This window comes from Hippopotamus amphibius, chromosome 1 (genome assembly GCF_030028045.1).
Source record: "Hippopotamus amphibius kiboko isolate mHipAmp2 chromosome 1, mHipAmp2.hap2, whole genome shotgun sequence".
Lineage (NCBI taxonomy): Eukaryota > Metazoa > Chordata > Mammalia > Artiodactyla > Hippopotamidae > Hippopotamus > Hippopotamus amphibius.
This window is the reverse complement of record NC_080186.1, coordinates 144,228,167-144,243,978: the sequence shown is the minus strand read 5'-3', so window position 1 is coordinate 144,243,978 and position 15,812 is coordinate 144,228,167. Positions and strand designations below refer to the sequence as shown.

The 15,812-nt window shown below is 41.2% G+C and overlaps 1 protein-coding gene across 8 annotated transcripts in view; it reads right to left on the bottom strand.

The window, feature by feature from the left end:
- EBF1 (EBF transcription factor 1) overlaps positions 1-15,812 on the bottom strand; it is a 383,593-nt gene that overhangs the window by 94,027 nt on the left and 273,754 nt on the right. For 4 of the 8 annotated variants that reach the window (XR_009052895.1, XM_057729986.1, XM_057730006.1 and 1 more), the window contains exon 9: positions 4,339-4,472. Coding sequence is in view for 7 of the 8 variants with exons in the window: in XM_057729986.1 (XP_057585969.1) it covers positions 4,339-4,472 (134 nt within the window). In the remaining variant the exon portion in view is untranslated. The remainder of the gene's footprint in view (positions 1-4,338; positions 4,473-15,812) is intronic. The other 4 variants (XM_057729995.1, XM_057730013.1, XM_057730030.1 and 1 more) reach the window with 1 other exon arrangement.

Genomic DNA, 15,812 nt, shown 5'->3' with positions numbered 1-15,812 from the left:
TTGAAGAAAAAACTCAACCCACCTTAAACATTAGCACACATCAACCTTGCTGGTTTTTCTGGGTTTATATATAAAACACTGCAAAGATTTTTTTTTTTTTAATCTTCTTGGGTAAAACATGTTAAGGGGGACAAGAGTGTCAGTAACTTTGCTTTGTAAAGTATCATTTGCTTTGTAAAAAAGAGAGGAAAAAGGGCAAGAAGCAATAAGGAAGAGTAAAAAAAGATGGTGAACCAAATTCACAAGAAAGCTGTGTGGTTCACCCCAAACTTGGGAGCTCACAGAAGGCAGCCCTGAATTAGAAGCAGTAGAGTGCCACCTTTCTTCTTCCCAGCCCTCAGGGGGCAATCAGTGAGCTACACTGAACGACTCATTTGCAAAAGATGGGGCTGGCAGGGGAAGGGCACAGAGGAGGGTAAATTAAGCCAGCCCTATTTTCTCTGGCTCTTTTTAAAATTTTTTAGCTAAAAAAAAAAGACTCCAAATAATAGCATCAGCTACTAATCTAAAATGTTATCTCCTTGTCCTGGCCCACCAGCCTGCTTCCTGAGTGCTCTGGGCTAAAGACTGAGGACATAAAGAAGAGATAAAAGTCTATTTAAAATTAAAAGTACTAGAGCTCAGAGGTGGCATAACCTCAAGAGAAAATGTGGCCAGGGACAAAGACTTTGGATAGACTGGGGTCCTACTCTAGAGGAGAGGCTCAAAGAGGTTAACTGTCCTAAAGATACAAGTAACTTAGTCACTCATACAGAAAAAGCAATAGGTTGTCTTCTGCCTCTAACACAAAGCGTATCGTCTTCATAGGGTAAATTCTTCCGATAAGCCAATGGCTCCACTCAAAAACTTACACAACTAGAAAATGAAGGGACTGCTCTTACTTCTGATTCTCTGCATGACAAGTCTAGCTTACTTTGGGAGGTGATAGTAACTCTTCAGGTACCATCCAGTATAAGGCATCAATGGCAATTCCACCCTGGTCTGATATGGTAAAACCCTTGGGTAAAAATTTTGGCACAGGCTACATCGTGGATGGTTAAGAAGGTGAGCCCTGGATTTGGACTGTCTGGGCTCACATCCCATCTCCACCACTTGATAACTGAACAGCTTATTTAACTTCCCTAAGCTCAATTTCCCCATCAGTAAAATGAGAACAACACACTATGCATGCTATACACGCAAGATGTCACCAGGTTCACATGAGTGCCACAGCAAACACTTGGCGTAGTACCTGACGGGGACTAAGTGCTCAATGAATGTTAGCTAATCTTAGTCTACTTTCATAAACGTCGTCTCTTAATGTTCAGTTATCAAGTTCTGATTCTATCCAGGGAAAGCCTGGTGAAATGGCCCCCAGTTTCTTTTGCCCCTACCAAAATAAAAGGCACTTGATTTAATTTTGACCAAAACAGTTACTACTACTGTTGCTATGACTAGTCCTGCTACTGTACCACCTGTATTCCGGTGCGCATCTTTTTTTCCTCTCTTCTTGTCCTTCCTCACCCTCAAGATTCTACCCATTTGCTCTCTCATTAACTTGGGCTTGTATTTCCTTTGTAAAAATATACATTGTGGTTCAAATTCCATCTCTAGCCCTACCTGCAGTGTGATGGTGGGTCTCTGAACCTCTGATACTTGGTTTACTTATATGTATCTAACATGGGGCTATAACGAGAATCAAATAAAATAACACCCTTTGTGTGCCTACATGTGAAAACCCTTAGTAAATGTGAGCTATTTCTCAATTTCTTATCAGTATACAATGGATTTGGAGATTTGGAGTAGTACCGGATTCTCTCCCTGCGCTAAAAAAGAGAGAACATCACATCTGTCAAATAGCCTGTATGAAAATGTAAATTTATAAATAGTTTAGAATATTTACCAAAAGTTCACCTCTGCAAGACTCATTTTTCTAAATGTCAGGATCACCATGATGACAACAGCCCACATTAAAGTTCTCCATCCAGACACCGAACTGCTAATGCTGCAGGGGATTGATTTATTTTAAAAGAATATCTGCTCAAACATTTTGGGAAACTACCTAGTGGGCTTTCACCAGGAAAGAGTCACAGCGGACTTATGATACAGCCACAAGTGAGAGCAGTCTGGGCGAAGGAGCATGCACCCCACTCTCAGCCCCAGCTGGACCTCCCAGATCCATCGTGAGGGGCTTCTGGTACACGCAAGGCAGGAGTCGTGGACGGACAGAGGAGGGAGGAGGACAAGGGTATCACCTCAAAGAATTTTCCTACTCGTGACTTGCATTGATTTTCTTGTATGGAAACAGATCCTTTACAGCAATTTAGATACACCTAAGTCAGAATTTACCTCCCTTACCTGTTCCCAAAAAAGGGCAAGAAAGTGGGGGAACCGAGAGGAAACTGGGGGACCTTGACAAGGTGGAGGGAAAAATTAACAATTTCCTGATGTGCTGAAATCCTTTATTCCACATCCAACGTGGTGCTCCTGGCCTAAGACAGGCACAAGGTTGTAAAGGAAGCGTCACACTAACCCCACTTATCCTCAGGGGTCAATAAGACGGCCGATTCTGAGCCCCACTTCTCGGGCCTCACTGTGACTGCTATGACCAGGATAAAAAGTTTATATTCTCTTTATTCTTCCCCTCTCTCAAGGTCCAGGACAGGCAACAGAATGAGGAATAGGAAGGGATGAAGACACAGCCCACAGGATCTGGGAAAGGCTGTCCCTGTGAGCACTGCTGCTACAGCAGCGATGAAGACACTGGCTTGGAAGCAACGCATGCCATGTACGTGATGCTTCTAATGTCACAACCCAGTGTTTCCAACAAAGAATGGGGTGCAGTCGGCCGGGGGAGTTCAGTCCACCTCCATGTCTAGGATGTTCCAACTTGCCCAACAATGGGTTTGGTGGACTGAGAGGTCCATCTCTGATTCAGCCTTGATTCCCTGGCCAAGTGTATGCCGCTTGCTGGCTGCATGGGAAATACAAAGGCAGCGGCAGAATGGGCTGGCAAGGGGCTTGCTGGAGTGGGTTACTGGCAGTAAGATGTGCACATAAAAAGCTTAAAAAGAAAGGCAGGCTGTGCTTCGGAAAGATAAACATACTCAACTATCACATACTATGACTTAACTTTCTGCTTATCTCTGTGGCCCCTCTAAAGAGAAAACATAATCAAAATGTCCGCATGGGCTAAACAGTGGTGTCATGGGAGGACACCCAGGAATGAAAATAGAAACTCTGAGTTCTAGCTCCCGTTCGACTTCTTTGTGTGGCCACGAACCTATCACTCACACTCCATGGGCTCTGGGTGGCTGCTTTGGGGGTTGTGTAATTATATATGTCTAAGCCTCAGTATCCTTATCAAGAAAAGACACCTGCTAAGAATATCTACCTACCTAGAGGGAAGATTAAGATGACCTATGTGAAGAACTCAGCACAGTGCCCAGTGTATAGGAAGTCTCAATAAAGCTTAGCGGCGGGTTCTGTGACCACTTGTAAAGTGTGTGAGATAAGTGAGCTCAATGGTAGCTTTCAGCCCTAACACTGTTTTTACTCTACACTTTGGGGAGATGAAAGAAAAGGGGCTCTGGGCATCCTGGCTAAGAAATCAAGGCTCAGAATTTAGAAAGCAAAGGCAAGTCTGCCATGGCTTCTATAGAACGGTGATACTTGTGTTTTGTAATCTGAGCTAATGTTGATTATTGCCAGACAAATTAACTGGCTGATTAAAATCATGACCACAGTGCTGGAAAGGTCCTGCAAAAATAGAGCATAGTCATTTTCATACAGTTGAAGTCCCACACTGAGATGTCTGGGAGGTATAAACTCCTAGGGCTGGAAAGAGCCCTGGGTCCTTCGGTTCTCCTGGCAAACCACTCGCTCTCTGGTGAAGAGTCATTGAATAAGTCAAGAACCACTACACCTAGATTATTACTGTCATGTGAATGGAGATCCTTGAAGATGAGCCTACAATAGACTCCATTTACAAATATTCACAGATCATTACCTTGTTAAAGTTTGAACAGGGCTTTGCCTACGTATTTTGTGACTTTGCATCTCCTTTCCAATTCCCAATATATAATAGGACCTCCACACCACAGCTAGCCCAGGAGGACAAATGACAAAACAGAAGCTCTCCTGGTGCTGATGGGCCAGTGGATGAACGTCATTCCAGTAGAAAGTGATGCGTCCTGGTAAACCCAACCTATCTTTCCTAGTTTCCAGAGCTCTGTAGACTGGAGCTGGCCCACCCAGACTGGCACCACTAAATTCTACACACTCTATTAGAAATTCAAGTGTAGACAGTATCCTCAACTAGACCAAGCTATTAGATATTAATGTTCAGACAACACCTACCTCACTCCAGACCAGCATGGTACCGAATATGACCTGTAACCCATCAAAGAAATTGTCCCCTATGATGATCACAGTCGCACCTCCCGTCGTCCATCCTTCACTCGGGCTGATGGCTTTGATACAGGGAGTAGCTGCTTTTCAACACACATGAAAAAGAGAAGGAGTCTGCTGTTAGAACCAAACTTTAATGATGGGAGACTTGAGAAAAAGAAAAAAAAAATCTTTTATCTTTTCACGAACAGAAAGTCCCTCAAGATCTCAGCATTTCCTTGTCACATTAGGACCTGAAACCTCAGGGTGCAATTTCAGTTTTTAAAAGCATGCTTTTCATTGTTTCTATTAAGATACATATATATTACCCAAATCTTTTCCAAACCTGAAATCTCATGAAATAAAACATCGAAGCAAAATTTAATTTATGAAATGCTGAAGATTTTTTTTAATGGGTTGTTTTGGAATACAGTGGAAACCTTATAGAATTGCTTCATAATTAAAATATCTCCTGAAAAGAAAACTCATAGATTTTTAGATAAACATAACTGACCAATGGGAAGGGAAGAAAGAGAGGAGGCTGGAGCAGAATGTCATTCTTGTTCCATGCCCTCTGTCTATACCACTAACAGAGCAATATTCCTGAATAAAAATCACTCAGTTTTTTTCAGTAAATGTCATGGGTCCCACTTTATAGATGCAAAGCATGCAGGTCACTCAGGGTGAATTACATAACCAAATAGCTGAGTCAGGGCTGAACCACAGAAAGTCCCATGACCTTGGCTTGGTTGCCATGCTCAGGCATAAAACCCAAGAACTGGCTTTTTCAAAACTTCCTATCTCCTTTCTTTCCATTATAAATGGCCCTTGGAGATGGGAATTAGTTTGCAAATACTGTGATTCCAAACAGACTGGAGGTGGTTTGCATGATGAGCATGGCGTGCTTTCAACAGAATTACCAGGCACAAATGAAATCTCTCAGAGTACTTTCATGCCACCGAGGATTTTTAACTCCACAATGCCATGCTGCTGTTTTCATGATCACTTTTATGAACAGGAACAAAGCAAAATTCTAAAGCAAAGGAGATATTGTGTAAGGAGAGAAAATGAGACCCTCCTCTTTAATAAAAAGTTTATTAAGTACCCCAGACTGACTTTCCAAGTATTGAAGCCAACAAGAGCACCAGTTAATTTTAACGGGAAAATGTTGGCAAAAAAAAATTATTGGACTTTGTCAAATTTGGCAAAATGTCACGCTTTAACTTTTGCAAGAAGAAAAGAAAATATGAAGCCCAGCCCGCTGGGACCACTGCTCACGTGCCACCACACAAACAAGTAGAATGGGTTTGATTTTGAGTCAAATTAATCTTATAAAATTGCACAGAGAAATTTTGAAATATCCAAACTAAACATTTCATGTTGGCTGAACTCATAGCAATGCATTTACAACTAAAACTGGGCAGTTCAGATGCCTTTTCTCTCCTCCACTTTCCCCAAAAACAAAATAATTAATCAAGGAAATGTAAAAGATTCATGGCTTGAAAATTCTTGTTCAATTTTTAACACCCATAAAGGTTGTGATCAATGTTCCACAGGTATAGGACTTAATCTTAAATTTTTCCTTTAAGAGTAATCACGTTTAAATGCATAACTGAGTACTCCCAAACCAATGATAGACTATGATGTATGAATCCAAGCAATTTATAAGAGAAATAAACTACATTTAACAACTATATAAAATTCTTAAAATATAAGCATTCTAGTTAATGTCTCAAAATCTCAATTCTTAATTTCTAACTCAGTATAAGTACTTAGTTGCTAGAGTGGAATAGAAAAGGTGTTACTATATCCCTGGATACTTCTGAGAAGAACAGAATATTGGTTGAACTGAACTGGTCTTGAAAGAATCCTGCCTGATGGCAAAGTGTGGAATTCGATGGTATCATTAAACACTGACCCTGTGATTGCCCTCATAAACTACAAAATAGTCTTGGTGTTCATTATCCGTATTAGCTTCAGGATTTCTTTTAATTATTAAAATTTTATTTTTTAATCACACAAGCTGTTCCTTCTGTTAAGTATGGGCTCCTCTAGGCTTTCTTATCATTACTTTACAAAAGGAGGCACAAGGGCATTTTGGTGTATCTTTGAGAGGCTTTGCTATCGTAAAGAAGTTATAATGACATGGCCAAGAATTGCTGATTTTACATTTGACCCCAGCTCTCTTTTTTCCATTTGCTATTTGTAGGATACAGAAGGCATGTAAGCACATATATGCATAGATGTGTGTGTGTGCGTTCAAACATTTTCTAAGGAAACTGATAATGTTTTCAACCATCCAGAAACAAAGTTACATGTCAACCAGTCAGAGGTAAATGAGCATCAAGTTTTCAGATAAAGCCTGGTAAGGAAACAATATATGATACCATCGTCTTAGTTCTGGAGGGGAGGGAAAAAAAAAAGCCTTGGAGAAAGTGCTAAAGGAAAACAGTGGCAATACAATCTGCTATCCTTGCTTAGGGTGCCATTCTCAGAACAAGTCAGTCCGACAGCCCTTTCTAAGTTGAGAACTTAAAGGGTTCCAAAGGTGTTCCTATACATCTGTGTCATAGCAGTCTTGAGAGACTGGGAAGATCGGAAAATGTGTAAAGGAATCATGGGCTGAGCCACTGAGAGAGTGCTGTGAGGAAAGAGATGTTACTGGCATTTAGTACCTGGGAGGCAAGGATGCTAAGCATTCAGCAATGCATGAGACAGTCCCCCAAATGAAGAACGCTAGGATGTCAATAGCGCAAGGTAGAAAACACTGTCGCTGGCTAAATGTATCAGGCTCAAGAGCAGTTGTTAAGCATTCACAGATCTACAAAGGCCAAGGCAAGAAACACAAACCAACACAGCAGCTCAGGGTCTTAGAACAAGCGTGAGATGGATGGCTGCTGACACTGAATTGGGGAAGCTCCAGCCATAGGTCCCCTCACACAGATGCAGTCCTGGTGTGACCTGGTCTTCTGCTCTTTCTAAAGAAGCCAGGAACCCAGATTTTTATGTGAAATTTCCCAATCTTTAAATGCTAGCAACTAATTCAATTTTTTTTTTTTAATGTGTAGGCTAAACAAAATGTTTACAGACTTAAAGTCAGCTCATAGGCTGCCATCTTACATTTTTACCCGAGTCACAAACAAACTTGCCAGACTAAAAGCAGCCCAGGAAATACTTGCAAATGTGCCTAAAACTACAGGTACCCGAATGTTCACTGCAGTATTGACAGTAAAAAGTTTAAGAGTCTAGGTGCCTCCCAATAAGGGAGTGATTAAATAAATTATGGTACATCCATACCATAGGATATGTGAAGTGGCATCAGAATGGATGAAAAAAAATTATATAAGATGACATGGAAAAATGTCAAAATACTTTAGTAAGTAAAAAAAAAAAATCAATGTGTAGCCTGATGAATAGCGTAATTCTGATAATTAAAAAAAAATTATACATATCTGCCCACATCATGAGCTTGTGTAGGTATGTATGAACAGGTATGACAGACGAAAGTCTGGAAGGATGTACACCAACTGCCCCCAGTGGGTCCATATGAAAAAGGAAAGTGACTAGAGAAGGGAGACTATTAAATTCTACTCTATAGATAGCTGTATGGTTTGAATGTTTTCAGTGAGCACATACTAAGGTAAATGTTTTAATTTAAAAAAAAAACAGCAGAGCATTGATTCTGTGAGAGATAAAGGCTGTACCTTTTAGAGCAAATCGATACTATTTTTTTTTAAAGCCCAGATATGCTGAGTGACAGACCCTGAGCCCCCCCTCCCCTCTTCTCTTTGGGTACGTTTTCTCTGAGAAAGCTCGGAGAACATCTGCAGCCGCCAAGGAGGTGTCTTCCTTTCACTCAGGACAGCCAGAGAGATACAGAGGGAAGATAGTTTATCAGAGTCACAGGGGGTGTGTTCCGTGAAATCTGAAGGTGAAAAGACTCATGAAAGAGTTCAGTCCAGCCCAGGAGTATAATAATCAATACAATTCTATCTCCAAGAAAACATTATGGAATGGGGGAGGGGGTGGATTTGAATACAAAACCACTTTTACTGGCCAAATCTTGACTTAATTACTGAGAGATTCTCTCTTCCTCACCAATGAATTTTCACACTCTGGGTATCCACAAGGACAGTAAGCCAATTCCTGGTTCTAAATCTCATTAAAAATAAAAGTTTGTGTAGGTTTTTTTTTAAACCTCTCCTCCCACCCCCAACAGCCACCCAAGTAAAGGAGATTTTCCTTCCTTCAAACTATGACAATAACATGATTACACCACCACAGTTTAGCATAATGGCTCTGAAATGCTCCTGGCACATTGCAGAGTTAAAGTGGAAATTATTAGGTAGCTCTTCTTTGTTATAATAATGATCACTCCACAAATAAAAGCTCTTCTCCCAAAGGTACTGCAAGGCACAAAATGCTAATTCTGAAGATCGTGTGTGCGCTTTTATTAAATATTACTATGCCCTGCCTGTTTGAGGGCTTCTCTGCTCTGATTGTTTTATGAGTACCATGTTAATGTCATTCCCATCTTGCTAGCAGCAGGCACACATTTTAGCGTTTGTATGAGAGTTGATCAAAGGCCACGTGCTGGGGGAATTGCTGAGAAAACACGGACAAGCGATAAAAATCTAACAGATTAATTGGTTTAAATTTCATTTCAGGGTGTTGAACTTTGGCTCGGGACTCTAATACTACACCGTGAGTCAGGGCCTAATTACCAGATTTCCAATTTGCTTCTGAAGAATGGTTGTGGTGAGAAGGAAAAGAGAGGGAGGAATGAGAAAAAAAAAAAAAAAAAACCATGAAAGAAAGAAATCGTTCAGCCTCCAGTACATATTTAACAACTAATGTTCTGTGTGCAGACAATTGCACCAGGGGACATTTGCTGTCACCTGCTCTACCTCCAGAGTGTTTATATTTCCTTCCAATAGCCACGGAAGGCAGAAGAAATCACGGATGGCCTCAGCAGTTTAAAATTTTCTGATTTACAGAATCAGTATTACAAGATTCGAATGCCTGCTCACCCACACTGGCGGTATCAGGCTCTTTATTAGAGAGGTGAATTTATAAGCTGGAATCGCCCCTCAGCCTCCAATAGAAATGATCTATTTCATTGATAGAAAGCTAGGGCCAGGAGAACCATGTTTACCTCGGGGTTTATGGGTGGCCTTGGGAATAAGGGTTAATTGAGCTCAGAGGTGCCTGCCCATTGAGGTGAATTAGTGGTGTGTGCAGCTATCAGCAGGGTCCTGGGGCTGCTCTTACTTTTGCCTCTGAAATCTCTTTGTACTGTGATCAATACCTCACTTGTTTGGGGTAGCTGTATAGATGACCCGGGTGCAGCATTTACCATCTCTTATCCCCAAAATGAGGCTTCTGCGACAGTTGATGTCCCATTAAAGAAGCCTCATTAGAGATGGGTTGCTTGGCTCTCTTCTCCACCCCTGTATTTAAACACCACGGGGAAACAACACTCCATCAGCTGGTAAAAGGTACAAATTTAGAAATGCACTAATCCCATTCCAAACCTCAAAGTAAAGTTCCACTGAAGTGGATGTAAGGTTATTTTCCATTTCCTTTGTGTATAGTATATAAAGAAAAATGGAAACCCTCCTTTTCCAGCATTCTATTAACAAGACTCTCTACTACTGATAAGTATTTCTACAAAGCAGATACTGATGCTTACAATGGAGGTGAAGATGCCGGCACCAGCCCTTAATGGCTTCTGAGTAAAGATAGAAAGATGCAATTATTCTAAGTTGATTTTAACATTCAGGCCATTATAGCATCTGAAAATGGGCCAGAGCTCCAGCTGTTCAAATGCCACATCTACCACTCAGTGTGACCTTGAAGCAGTCACTTACCCTCTCTAAGTCACCCGCTCTAAGCAGCAGTGGTACCGACCTCACAGACTCCTGGCAAAATGCAGAAAGTGCCTGCTTGGGCGTTGCTATTTTACTATGTTCCAGGCACATAGGATGCTAGTTGCTATCAATAATATAATAACTACTGTCATCATCAGTTCCCCACGTACCAGAGTTTATTCACTAGAATACACCATAGTCTCACCATTGCAGATTATGTAGTGTATCGGAAAACTTTCCTAGGAACTTCCAACCCAGTGACTTGCTAACGTAGCAACGTTTACTTAGGAGGTGGATTTGGCATCAGTACTTACAAACTAGAATGTTTTTTTTAAGGCTCTCATTTGCCTGGAATGAATATTAATGGCAATCTTTTCAGAAATGAGGAATTAACTTTAATGTTATTGTCCCAAATTCTTGAGACTTGGCAGAAAATGTTGCGAAAACCATGAGCTCAGCTCATGTCTACGGGACACTTGTGACCTCATAAAATCTCAGGCCTTTCTCTCTTGTATCTTCTTGATTTTGGTGAGGTTGTGCTTCGGAGCAAGCCTGTTCCAGAGATGGATGGGGACACAAAGTACCCCACTTGGACTCAGTGCATACATATCTGCCCTTCCTGTTTAACTGGAACTATTGTTTTTCCTGGTCTTTTTTAAAGTGAAATGATGACTTTCCTGACTGCTCACAGCACATCAGCAGCGACACCTGCATTCTTTGATCCTGCCAACCAGTAGCTGCTGGCCAGGGAGAGGTGCAAACAGAGGGTTTGACCCTCCTGGGAAGCCTGGCCCAGTGTATTTTCACCATATACAAGGAGCAAATCTATTCTGGGTTCACCCACCCTCCAACTGGAAGCCTTAGAAACCAGTAGCAATTATAATGCCTGACCTGAACCCTAGCCACAAGAGGGTGCAAATTTCACTTTCAGAATGCTAACCTCACCACAGACTCCTCGTCAACTAATAAACAGGTAAACAAACAGTTTCCTCACTCAAGATGGAGCAGTCTTTGTAACACTTATGCTCTTATGTTAACTTCAGTAACCAGATTTATTTCTGCCTTCCTTTATTTTCTTTAGTAATTGCTTTATGCAGTTAAGCATTTTATTGTTTATTAGGGTTTTTATTTGGTTTGGTTTTGTTATTGGCCTGTATTTATTGTCACATCCACTAGCACACCTAGATATTCCTTGGCAAAGAATCATATATTATATATGCAAAAGAGCCTCCCTCCTTCTCCCCACCGTCCACCCCGTGTATGTGTGTTTGTGTGTGATGGTGTGTTTGTCACTCTGAAGAGAAATGTAAGCCACGATATAGATATTTCTCAAAACCAGATGCAATTAAATCTATTAAATATTAAATGAGGAGATAGAGAATTTTAAGTGTTTTTATTCCAAAGTGACTTCATTTGGCAAGAAAGCCCTTTGCTTTGACAACATTAATGGCTCTCTCAGAAAATGAGTAAAGGAAAAATTCATAGTCGCTAGATGGAAACACAGATCCAATATCCATCTATATCAAGGCAGAGCAAACCTAGCGGGGCTATCTGGGTGTATCTAAACTTAGTAGAATAACTAAGTTCCAAACTATGCCATTTGCTAATTACAGAGCAAGGCCAAATTACATCTACTTCCTGTTTATTTTGCAGATTTCTTATTCTGTTCTGAATTAGCAAAATTCCTCAACAATCAGTGGACGTAGATCTGAATAAGGGAAGGACAGAAATCCTGGTAGAGAAATCCTGGTGCAATAACTGTCATCCGAATATTCCAGGACAAGCACTTTTGGATTTCTGAGTTTGTCTATTTGTGATCCAGAACTCTGTGCAGGTTCACTACACAGGGTTATTTAACAATTTAGCAGTGAAAAATCTTGACATTTTGATGTACCTATAACTTCTAAATTGCACTTGAAAGACTTGTTGAAGGCTTTTTGATTTGATGACACTCAACACAGCATTGTTTCATAATATGCAAAAACTGTTTGTTAAAAACACTTTGGGAGCTCACAATTTTTTAACTCAAAGAGGTAAGAATGTACTGTTTTCCACCTCGAGTTTGATCTGCCAAGTCCAAAATTAAAATGTACAAAATATTAATCCTAGAGCAGTTCACAGCAAATAATGCCATCAGTTTTTCTCCTTCTTTTTTCTTTTTTTTTCTCCCTTGTTCTATGATTGTCAGCCACCCCTCTGCAAAGCAACAGAGAAAAATTATCATGGAGGGTGGGAGAATCCTCAAAATGAATAATTCATGGATCCAATTGTGATATTTGTTGCAACAATAGTAAATTCACTTGCCTCTGATTATACAATAAGTAAATAACCCTTTTCTTCCTGGCGAGGAGAACTTTCATGTACAAAATTATTTTTAGCCCAATTCTCCTTATTATCCTGTTATAAGAAAAGTTCTAGATATGAAAGTCAGGGAAGAAAGGGGAATGAAAATAAGTTCCCAAAATGGTCACCCAATATTGTGAAAAGAGGAAACAATTTTCAGGTTGAAAAAAAAAAACCAAAACATGTCACGGATTCTTCATGGAATCCTCAAGTCTTTATTTGCAAGCAATCTTCCTGGGCCTGGAAAATCATAAAGTCAAATATGAGCAAGTCTAGTGGAAAATGTGTGACGCTAATCTTGGCTGGAGCCGTATTTTTAACAGGCCTTGAATGTGTGTGCAGGATTATCCAGATGGTCATACAGGAATCGGCCTGATAGGATTAAACCTTTATGCTGAACTCTGCTCCATCTGTTCTCCAAGGTTTGCCTTTCCTTATCTGAACATGAATTTTTAGCCTCCTTGTGTCTGGGAGTCAGACTGAATTCAGCATTCAAAACAGAAATGCATGCAGATAATTTAACATTTCACTAGTTAGTCTCTATTGCCCTCAGCTTGGTCTTTTTCTAGTAAACATTTTTGCGAAGAATTTTCCTAAGAAGGAATTTAAAAGTATGGAGAATCTACTTTTTTTGTTAGAGGGCTTTGTCTTTCTCCTCCTACTGAATTCTAGGACTCATTCCATTCACCGTCCTAATAGAGGTTTACATTGATGTTTGCACATAAAGATAGAAAAGGAAGACCTGTATCCTCTCTGTAGATCTGACTATTAGAAGAGATGACATATAATTCCACCTGGATGAATGATCCAAGCAGAACATATTCATGTGTGTTTTGTTCTTTTTCTCCACTTCAAGAGGATTAGTATTGGTCACCATTTAATAAAATTAGCTACAACAGCTGTTTCTATCGTGTTCATTAGGTTTTCTGTTTTTAAGGAGGCTTTCTCAGGGGAGGGGGTTTGTAACTCAGAGCTCCCTCTTCGATGAAACAGGTTGATGTTTGCTTTGCCCTCTTGTGCATCTATCTCTAGAAGCAGTGAAGTTACTCATTTCTCAGTTGGAGAAGTTGGCTTGAGGCAAGTTGTAGGACAGAGAGTGTTAAGTTGCCAATGGGCAAGAGCCTGGTAGATGCTTCTGGGGTTTCCAGTCCTGTGACAGAGGAAAGGGGAGGGCTCTGACTGCTGGGCTCAGTGAAGCAAACCAAGGTGCAAACGAATAAATAAGTTGCATGAAAGAGGGATCTTTTAGAATCCAACTCTGTGGCTATTTGTTGGCAATGTGGTCATTAGATGTGTTGGATTCATGCTGGTGATGGAAACGCAAGAGCCGGCAGCCTGGGGAGCCCCCATCCTAAGAAAGGATCCCTCTAGCAGTCTAGCAGGGCTCCATCTGCTTTCCACAGGCCCCTTGGTAGCCCTAGTTCCTGGCTCTATGCCAGGGTCCCCAACCCCCGGTCCGTGGACCAGTACCCGTCCGCGGACTGTTAGGAACCGGCCTGCACAGCACGCAAGGAAGCGGAGCTTCATCTGCTGCTCCCCGCTGCTCACATCAACGCCTGAACCATCCGCACCCCTCCCCCCAGTCTATGGAAAAACTGTCTTTCATGAAACCGGTCTCTGGTGCCAAAAAGGTTGGGGACCACTGCTCTATGCCATCACGAATGGCAGCGGCAAGCAGCTCATCAAAAAGGTAGGCTTTTCTACACATAGGTCTAGTTATTATAATTACACAGTACCCTTAACTGAACAGTCGGGGGGCAGAGAGCAGCGAAAGTTTCCATTCGAGCCTAAGATGATTCAGGCTTGCTGATGTGAACACACATATAACATCTCGTGGAACATATGTATTTGGCTCCCTAAATTGACAAGAATTCTAGTCAGGTGATAAGGGGTGGTCCAAAGTAGGTGATCCTAACTGATGGAACCCATTGTAAGTAATCTCTTACAAAATAAACACGCTGACCACACACAGCCCTAGTATCTATTCTCCACATTTTTATCCTAAACAAGGACACTGCACTGGATATTCAATCTCATTACTTAAATCTGCTTCGCCCAATATGGCAGCCACCGGCCATAGGTGGCTACTGAAATTTAATTTTTAATTAACAAAAATTAAATAAAAACAGAAATTATTTTCTTGGTCAAACTAGCCACATTGGTCAAGAGCTACACGTGACTAGTGACTATCACAGAGGACAATACAGAGATAGAACATTTCCATCATCACAGGAAGTTCTATGGAACATTGCTGATTTATGGTTCAAGTGTAAATAATTGAGCCTGTCATTGACAGAGAGTAATCAGAGCTCCCATTTATGGGGTGCCTGCCACATGCCAGGAACTGTGCCAGGAACAATTAATCTCTAATCTCTCCAACAGTGATCACAAAATCAAGTGCTCACAGAGCAAGACAGGAAGGTAAGCACATAAAATGGGCTAGGGGCAACACCATGGGAGAGGTGGGGAGTGTGGCCAACTGGAGAGTACATGCCCTACCCAAAAGGGGTACCATCCAGATTTTCATATAAAACGTCTTCATTTTTCATTGTAAAGCATCAAATACAGTTTCTTAAAGCACCATGCAAACCAAACCTAAATATGACTTAGAGCTGGATTCAGTCCATGATCTGACCTGTCAGTGTGCAACTTCTATAAATCTTTGGAGGGCTAATCAACTTTTAGTTATTAATTTCTGAAACTGCACAACTAACACTGCCACTGACTCATCAGAGAACAAACACAAACCACAACCACTGCCAACTCTGTCTCTGATTGTTCAGACTCTCTCCTAGAACAACACAGAAGTCCCCAGCTAGGCCTCCTCTGCTGTGCAGAAGATTTTCTATAAGCAGTTTGGGAGACGAGCTCCGTGCTCCTGAAGGATTTCTACTGCCATCACGCAAGACAGCATAGATGGTGACTTTTTAAGGAAACCATGCTTTGAATGTGAGCAGCATCTCAAAATCCACCTTGCCCAGCCTTTAGTAATGTACAGCTCTTGCTTTGTGCTTTTCAGAACAGTACTGCTTACATTTCCCTCCATGACCGAGGCTGCCTCTGCTAACATATTTGAGTGAACTTTTATTATTGAGGACCTTATCGTTTTGAGCCAGTTTCCTCTCCTCCCTGACACATTCGGTGATGCTGCACTCCAGTGTTTGTCATAGCACAGATGTTTCCGTGGTGATGATCAGTGACGTCACACGCACGGGGATGTGTATCATCAAA